The sequence below is a fragment of the Budorcas taxicolor genome, chromosome 1, assembly GCF_023091745.1.
Source record: "Budorcas taxicolor isolate Tak-1 chromosome 1, Takin1.1, whole genome shotgun sequence".
NCBI classification, from domain to species: Eukaryota; Metazoa; Chordata; class Mammalia; order Artiodactyla; family Bovidae; genus Budorcas; species Budorcas taxicolor.
The window spans coordinates 45,862,581-45,871,715 of record NC_068910.1 but is presented as its reverse complement, the minus strand read 5'-3'; the positions used below and the strand labels follow the sequence as shown (position 1 = coordinate 45,871,715).

Genomic DNA, 9,135 nt, shown 5'->3' with positions numbered 1-9,135 from the left:
GAGAAGGCTCTTGGAAACTGTGGTAGGGCCAGTTGGGAAGCCAATGCAGTTGTCTGGACAAGAGAAGATGAAGCTAGACTTTAGGCTGGAACAATGTGAAGCAGAAGAGAACTGGGCAGTCTGCAAAGAAATGTAGAAGCAAAATCAATAGGACTTGGTGATGAATTGGATGTGAAAGGGTGACAAAGTAGCTTCAAGGATAAGGCCATTTTTCACAAGTGATGCTTTGTGAAGTTTATATTGCCAGCCCTTGGCCCTGATTTCCAACCAAATAGCCAGCCACAAACTTCAACATCTCTATTAGAGGTCACCTCAAACTGCACACATCCAGAGCTGATTTATCACTTACCCTTAGCCCTCTGTGAAATGGGATAAAACCTCCTCCATGGGATGAATAAAGGAATTGTGGAGAGAGAGCCCAGCAAAGTAAATGAGCCTGCTCTGGATCAGGGTCACCACTCAGGGAAATGAAGCTCTAGAAGGCAGAATTGCCCAGATACCCTTTTTGAGGAGTAAAACTTTCCAAGATCTGCATCCTCACTGAAGTGGCTGCTTCTCACTCTGTGCTGCAGAGAAAACCAACCTTGCTCCCATGTTCATCATGGACAGACTACACAAGATAGAAGACAGCCAGAGTTTTAGTGGTTTTTTTCAGAGTTTTAGTGGCCTTTTTTCAGAGTTTTAGTGCTTGCCAGTGACCCAGACAATCACAATGGTGTGATAACTCACCTAGGGCCAGACATCCTGGAATGTGAAGTCAAGTGGGCCTTAGGAAGCATCACTATGAACAAAGCTAGTGGAGGCGATGGAATTCCAGTTGAGCTATTTCAAATCCTAAAAGATGATGCTGTGAAAGTGCTGTGTTCAATTTGCCAGCAAATTTGGAACACTCAGCAGTGGCCACAGGACTGGAAAAGGTCAGTTTTCATTCCAATCCCAAAGAAAGGAAATGCCAAAGAATGCTCAAACTACCACACAATTGCACTCATCTCATACGCTATTAAAGTAATGCTCAAAATTCTCCAAGCCAGGCTTCAACAGTCTGTGAACTGTGAACTTCCAGATGTTCAAACTGGTTTTAGAAAAGGTGGAGGAACTAAAGATCAAATTGCCAACATCTGCTGGATCATCGAAAAAGCAAGAGAGTTCCAGAAAAACATCTATTTCTGCTTTATTGACTATGCCAAAGCCTTTGACTGTGTGGATCACAACAAACTGTGGAAAACTCTGAAAGAAATGGGAATACCAGACCACCTGACCTGCCTCTTGAGAAATCGTATGCAGGTCAGGAAGCAACACTTGGAACTGGAAAATGGAACAACAGACTGGTTCCAAATAGGAAAAAGAGTACGTCAAGGCTGTATATTGTCACCCTGCTTATTTAACTTATATGCAGAGTACATCATGAGAAACGCTGGGCTGGAAGAAGCACAAGCTGGAGTCAACATTGCCAGGAGAAATATCAATCACCTCAGATATGCAGATGACACTACCCTTATGGCAGAAAGTGAAGAAGAACTAAAGAGCTTCTTGATGAAAGTGAAAGAGGAATGAAAAAGTTGGCTTAAATCTCAACATTCAGAAAAATAAGATCATGGCATCCAGTCCCATCACTTCATGGCAAATAGATGGGTAAACAGTGTCAGACTTAATTTTGGGGGGCTCCCAAATCATTGTAGATGATGACTGCAGCCATGAAATTAAAAGATGCTTACTCCTTGGAAGGAAAGTTATGAGCAACCTAGATAACATATTCAAAAGCAGGGACATTACTCTGCCAACAAAGGTCCGTCTAGTCAAGGCTATGGTTTTTCCAGTAGTCATGTATGGATGTGAGAGTTGGACTATAAAGAAACCTGAGCACAGAAGAATTGACGCTTTTGAACTGTGGTGTTGGAGAAGACTCTTGAGAGTCCCTTGGACTGCAAGGAGATCCAGTCCATCCTAAAGGAAATCAGTCTTGAATATTTATTGGAAGTACTGATGTTGAAGCTGAAACTCCAATATTTTGGCCACCTGATGCGAAGAGCTGACTCATTTGAAAACACCCTGATGCTGGGAAAGATTGAAGGTGGGAGAAGGGGACAACAGAGGATGAGATGGTTGGATAGCATCACAGACTCAATGAGCATGAGTTTGAGTAAGCTCCCTGAGTTGGTGATGGACAGGGAGGCCTGGCATGCTGCAGTCCATGGGGTCACAGAGTAGGACATGACTGAGTGACTGAATGGAACTGAACAGTGGTAAAAGTGTGGCCCAAGAGGTTGGTCCAGCTTCCTCTCTGTATGTTGCAGCAAACCACCTCTGCACTATGGTGCATAGGCAGCACAGTTCAGTTCAGTCACTCAGTCATGTCCGACTCTCTGCGACCCCATGAATCACAGCATGCCAGGCCTCCCTGTCCATCACCAACTCCCGGAGTTCACTCAAACTCATGTCCATCGAGTCGGTGATGCCGTCCAGCCATCTCATCCTCGGTCGTCCCCTTCTCCTCCTGCCCCTAATCCCTCCCAGCATCAGGGTCTTTTCCAATGAGTCGACTCTTCGCATAAGGTAGCTGAAGTATTGGAGTTTCAGCTTAAGCATCAGTCCTTCCAAAGAACACCCAGGACTGATCTCCTTTAGAATGGACTGGTTGGATCTCCTTGCAGTCCAAGGGACTCTCAAGAGTCTTCTCCAACACCACAGTTCAAAAGCATCAATTCTTCGGTGCTCAGCTTTCTTCACAGTCCAACTCTCACATCCATACACGACTACTGGAAAAACCATAGCCTTGACTAGACGGACCTTTGTTGGCAAAGTAATGTCTCTGCTTTTGAATATGCTATCTAGGTTGGTCATAACTTTCCTTCCAAGGAGTAAGCGTCTTTTAATTTCATGGCTGCAACCACCATCTACAGTGATTTTGGAGCCCCCCAAAATAAAGTCTGCCATTGTTTCCACTGTTTCTCCATCTATTTGCCATGAAGTGATGGGACCGGATGCCATGATCTTCGTTTTCTGAATGTTGAGATTTAAGCCAACTTTTTCACTCTCATTTTTTATTTTCATCGAGAGGCTCTTTAGTTCTTCTTAACTTTCTGCCATAAGGGTGGTGTCATCTCCATATCTGAGGTGATTGATATTTCTCCTGGCAATGTTGATTCCAGCTTGTGCTTCTTCCAGCCCAGTGTTTCTCATGATGTACTCTGCATATAAGTTAAATAAGCAGGGTGACAATATACAGCCTTGACGTACTCCTTTTTCTATTTGGAACCAGTCTGTTGTTCCATGTCCAGTTCTAACTGTTGCTTCCTGACCTGCATATAGGTTTCTCAAGACGCAGGTCAGGTGGTCTGATATTCCCATCTCTTCAAGAGTTTTCCACAGTTTATTGTGATCCACACAGTCAAAGGCTTTGGCATAGTCAATAAAGCAGAAATTGATGTTTTTCTTGCAGCACAGGGAGGTGGTTAAAAACAAGAATTCTAAAGCCAGACTCTCCAGTGTTCTTGCCTAGAGAATCCCAGGGACGGCAGAGCCTGGTGGGCTGCCGTCTATGGGGTCGCACAGAGTCGGATACGACTGAAGCGACTTAGCGACTTAGTGAGTGAAAGCCAGACTGCTTCTGTTCAGATGCTGGTTTTGCCCTTAGTAGCTAGATCTTGGGCAAGTTACCTAATCTCTGTTTTCTCATCTGTAAAATGGAGAAAACAATAATGCTTTTTAGGGTAGAAAATCTGATGTTTTTTTAAGGGCCCAAAGGAAAAAGAGGGCTATGTGCGAGTTTCTCCCTCAGCAAAAGCCGACACCGGTGTTTTCCTTGGCCTTGCAGGGTTTGGCTTGAAAGGAGGCAATGCCCAAAGTTCAGGCTCCAGATGCAAGCCTGTAGGCACCAGAGCGGTGTTTAAAGAGGTGTGAATGTGGACCTGGGTGGGCAAGCTCCTCCCACAGACTGGCAGTACCCAAAGCCTAAAAGCCGAGACGCTAACACGGTTCCCGCCCCCAAGGCTAGCTTGCGCAAACGTAGAAGATCCACAAACAGCTCAAGATTCTCAGGGGTGGGGCCAGAGGAGAACGTCAAGATTCTCTCTTATTAAGAGCGCGCCCAATCACAAATGACGTTCCGCCTGTTCCCCGCCCCCTAGATGGGAGGACCCAATCAACGTCGAGAGTGTAGGCCAACCTATCTTGCTTCCTGCTGCGGCGGTAGTGCGTCTGGAGCTGCAGGTCTGCTCCGGTCTAGATCAGAGGGGATCTGCCGGGCCTGAGGCCGAGTTCCACCCTGGCTTCCAGGGATGTCGGTGGCTTTCGTACCGGACTGGCTGAGAGGGAAGGCAGAAGTCAATCAGGAGACCATCCAGCGGGTAAGCGCCAGCACGAGCAGAGAGATCTTAGTAGAGATCCTAAATCGCTGCGGGTGCTGGAAGCTTCCTGGAGTGAGCAGCTGAGACTGGTGATGTGCGTAGGTGACTTGCTGTGAGATGAGAATGAAGTCAGCAGAGGTGCTGGGGCTGGAAAGCCCGGCCTTGGGGGGCAGGTGGAGGGGCGGGGGAGGCAGAGGAGGCAGTGGTCCTCGCCGCCCTGACGTCGCGCTGCACTGACCCTTTGTCTGATCTTTCAGCTCCTGGAGGAGAATGACCAGCTGATCCGCTGTATCGTGGAATATCAGAACAAAGGCCGGGCGAATGAGTGCGTCCAGTGAGTCCCCTCTTTATTCCCTTAATTTGTGAGTGTGAAGGGGAAGCTAGTATTGGAATCCATCAGCTGACCTGAACTAGGAGTCTTGAGTTATCACAGATAAGGCTCAGAGGAATTACTTACCTGCCCAAGATAATACGGACAGTACATTGTGAAGCCTGGAGTCAGACGTGCCTTCCTCTTCAAAACCAGAATTGTGATCATTGAAAAGATTCCTCGAAAAGCCGTACCGGCCGATGACAACAGGGATGGGGGACGGTTCAGTTCAGTTCAGTCGCTCAGTCGTTTCCAACTCTTTGCGACCCCATGAACGGCAGTATGCTAGGCCTCCCTGTCCATCACCAACTCCCGAAGTCTACCCAAACTCATGTCCATTGAGTTGGTGATGCCATCCAACCATCTCATCCTCTGTTGTCCCCTTCTCCTCCTGCCCCCAATCTTTGCCAGCATTAGGGTTTTTCAAATGAGTCAGCTCTTCGCATGAGGTAGCCAAAGTATTGGCGTTTCAGCTTCAACATCAGTACTTCCAATGAACACCCAGGACTGATTTCCTTTAGGATGGACTGGTTGGATCTCCTTGCAGTCCAAGGGACTCAGGAGTCTTCTCCAACACCACAGTTCAAAAGTGTCAATTCTTCTGTGCTCAGCTTTCTTTATAGTCCAACTCTCACATCCATGCATGACTACTGGAAAAACCATAGCCTTGACTAGACTGACCTTTGTTGGCAGAGTAATATCTCTGCTTTTTAATATGCTGTCTAGGTTGGTCATAGCTTTCTTCCAAGGAGTAAGCATCTTTTAATTTCATGGCTGCAGTCACCATCTGCAGTGATTTGGGGGCCCAAAAAAATAGTCAGCCACTGTTTCCATTGTTTCCCCATCTATTTGCCATGAAGTGATGGGACCGGATGCCATGATCTTCGTTTTCTGAATGTTTAGCTTTAAGCCAACTTTTTCACTCTCATTTTTTGTTTTCATCGAGAGGCTCTTTAGTTCTTCTTCACTTTCTGCCATAAGGGTGGTGTCATCTGCATATCTGAGGTTATTGATATTTCTCCCGGCAATGTTGATTCCAGCTTGTGCTTCTTCCAGCCCAGCGTTTCTCATGATGTACTCTGCATATAAGTTAAATAAGCAGGGTGACAATATACAGCCTTGACATACTCCTTTTCCCCTGTTTGGAACCAGCTGGTTGTTCCATGTCCAGTTCTAGCATTCAGAAAATGTCTCACGAAATGATGAGAGCAGTGGCTGTCTTCTGGTCGTGGATCCCTGGCTCATACTTTTTTGTAGCACATACAAACACCAATAAAAGTTCCCAGTTAAGACAGAGGTAAATTTGGCGCAGTAATTTAAGGTGCTCTCTAGCCATATGCAAGATGAGAGAAAACACTCTCTTTTCTAAGTGTAGTTCCAGGAGTTATGCCCCATTCATTACAGAAACAAAAAAGATTTTATTTCATTGTGACTGAAGCCATGCTTTCCCCACCCCCTAAAAAAGTAATCCTCAGTTGCTCACTGAACAGCTCAGTGGAGATATCCATCTTGGGTAAGTCTTTACATTGGACACTGGCATTTGGTAATTTGCTTTTTTACAGTTTATAGTAAACATCTCATTTTTCTATATGGAAAACTGTTGCAAAACACTCTTATTTGGTGCAGTGATTCTCAAATTATGAGCAAGTTACCAAAATCTCCTCATGGACATTTTTACATTGCATGGTGCATGATTCCTGCCCCCTAGTCTGATTTGGGGCTTGACCCCTTGACTGAGAAATGTGATCATAGTAAGCGTGCGTTTATCATGGAAGTGTCTCGTCCCTTCTTTAACTTTGTTCAAGACTTTTTTTTGGCCTTGTACCACATGGGATCTTAGTTCCCTGCCTCTGTGCGTGCTTAATCACCTCACTTGTGCTGTGTGACCCTATAGACTGTAGCCGACCAGGCTCCTCTGTCTATGGGATTCTCCAGGCAAGAATACTGGAGAGGGTTGCCATGCCCTCCTCCAAGGGATCTTCCCGACCCAGGGATTGAACCTGTGTCTCCTACATTGCAAGTGGATTCTTTTAACTGCAGAGCCACCAAGGAAACCCTTAGTTCCCTGACTAGGTATCTGACCTGTGACCCTGCAGTGGAAGTATGGAGTCCTAACCCTGGACCTCCAGGGAATTCCCTGTTCAAGATTTTTTATAAGTAATACTGAGTACCAGGCACTACTTCAGCTACTGGGGAATGAGTACCAAGAGATACCAGCTCTGCTTTCATGGTGCTTACATTCTAGACTGTAGAATCATATAATTAGCCACATAATAATAAGTGCTTTGAATAAGCATAAAGCACAGTAAATGGGAGGAAGTGCTAGTTTATACAGGTTATCTTTGATGTGACATTTGGGTAGACACCTTAGGTGAGGGAGGCAGCTATGCAGATGTGTGAATCAAAGTGAGCATGGGGTGAAGTCCCCCAGGCTAGAGCTTGCTGGATATCTTCAAGTCTCTGCAAGGAGTCCACTGTGGCCAGAACTCAGTGAGTAAAGGGAAAGTGCCAGATGAGATCAGAGAGGGAGACTAGAGGCCCTGATCATGTAGGTCCTTATAGGCCACGAGAAGAGCTGAGCTTTACTCATAATGCGATGGGGACCTTTGAAGAGTTTTGAACAGAGGTATTACATGATCTTAACCTAAACTGTAAAATCACTCAGGCTGCTGAGTATAATTACAGTAGGGGTACAGAGGTAGAACAGGGAGACAGGTTAGGAGAGTGGTCCAGTACAGTAGTCCAAGCAAGAAGTGATAGTGGCTTGGCCGAGAAATGTAGCTATGTAGTGAGAAGTGAGAACAAGTAAGATTCTGGATGTGTTTTCCTCTGATATGTTTAACAGATACATAGACAAAACTGAGTGATCTAGTCAGTAGATGAGCCATTCATTAGATAAATTCTTTTCCAGTTTTTTGTTCAATAAAAACACACCTCTAATTTTTATCTGTTTTTCACCCATAGGTACCAGCATGTGTTACACAGAAATCTCATTTATTTGGCTACCATCGCAGATGCCAACCCAACCAGTGCTTCAAAAGCAATGGAATAGTCTTCCAGTTGGCTGTTGTGAGAAGTAATTGAATGTGATCTATTTCCTATGAAATGGATTTTTGCCAACTCAACTGCTTAGAATGTGAATGGAACCTCTGTGGCTCTTGTAAAAATGTGAACATGTGAAGAAAGCTACTAACTTAACCATATTCTCAGTATAAATATTTAATAATTAAGTGGATTCCCTCAATTAAGTTGACTCCAAGTGTCTTCCATCCTGAAATAAGTGTGTTTGGATAACAGAGATATAATGGGCATCTTCAAGTCAATCTTTTTAGTTTCAACCTGAAGAGGAAACTTGAACAGGTATTGGGCGATCAGCAGGAATTTGTGAGACTTTCCACTGAGACGCTGCCAAATGGACGTGTGACTGTTTCTCCCTCCTACCAGTTTGTGGTGGTGGACCCCTGACTGCTCTTTTCACGTTGCTTTGAAATAAAGCTTGCCTTTCCACAAAAGCCTGATATTATGGTATAGAAATTTTCATGTAATGTCTTCCACTTGGTTTTTGAGGAAACGTGTAAGGAGTTAAAAATACATGTAACACCACCACTGTCATTGCTAACAAAGTTAATAGTAATTCTTAAGTATCATCTAACATCATCTACTAATAGAAGATGTGATGCCGAAGGAAGAGTATCTTTTTCTTTTGTATCCTTTTAAGGTTATTGGCCAGGCCTCTATAACAAAAGACAAATTAACAGAAGAAAAGCATATGCATTTATTTAATATAAGTTTTACGTGACATGGGAGCCTTCATAAGGAAACAAAAGACCCAAAGAAACAGTTAACCCTGAGTATTTTTATATATGAAGTTCGATGAAAAGTATAAAGTTGTAGAAAAATGTGATTGGACATAAGGGTATGAGCTAAGTGTAGGAAACTCGGGGAAACAGCAAGGCCTTTTTGTTCAAAATCTCTGTCCCTCTGCGTGTGGGAGGGCACCTCTCATCTGAGAGTCACATGACCTGCTTTATGGGAGAAGGTCTGAGAATCCCTCTAGGATCTGCCATTTCTCAAATTCCTTCCTTAAAATATTTAATATGCTAAGGAGCCGTATTTTGGAGTGGCATGTCGTGAATTCTGTGATGTTCAATTTTCTTCTCTTCCCACAAAATGTGATTTTGTTGATGTGTCTGAAACAGGATCCAAACAAAATTCACACCGTGCATTTTGTTGACATCGCTATGTCTGTAAAAATACTTAACAATTCCCTTTTTCTTTTCTTTACCATTTGTTGAAAAAAACTACGTCATTTGCTCTAAAATTTTTCACATTTCTGTTGTATCCTTGTGGTGCGGTGTCATTATATGTCCCACTATTGGCCCACTTTTCCTATAAACTAGCAGATCTAGGTGCTCGTTC

At 44.3% G+C, this 9,135-nt stretch overlaps 1 protein-coding gene across 1 annotated transcript; it reads left to right on the top strand.

Annotated features, from left to right (window-relative positions):
- Positions 1-4,192: 4,192 nt before the first annotated feature.
- SS18L2 (SS18 like 2) lies at positions 4,193-8,228 on the top strand. Its single transcript, XM_052643292.1, has 3 exons — positions 4,193-4,346; positions 4,604-4,680; positions 7,681-8,228. Exons 1-3 carry the CDS (start codon positions 4,278-4,280, stop codon positions 7,766-7,768), a joined length of 234 nt encoding a protein of 77 aa, XP_052499252.1. The 5' UTR covers positions 4,193-4,277; the 3' UTR covers positions 7,769-8,228.
- Positions 8,229-9,135: the final 907 nt, after the last annotated feature.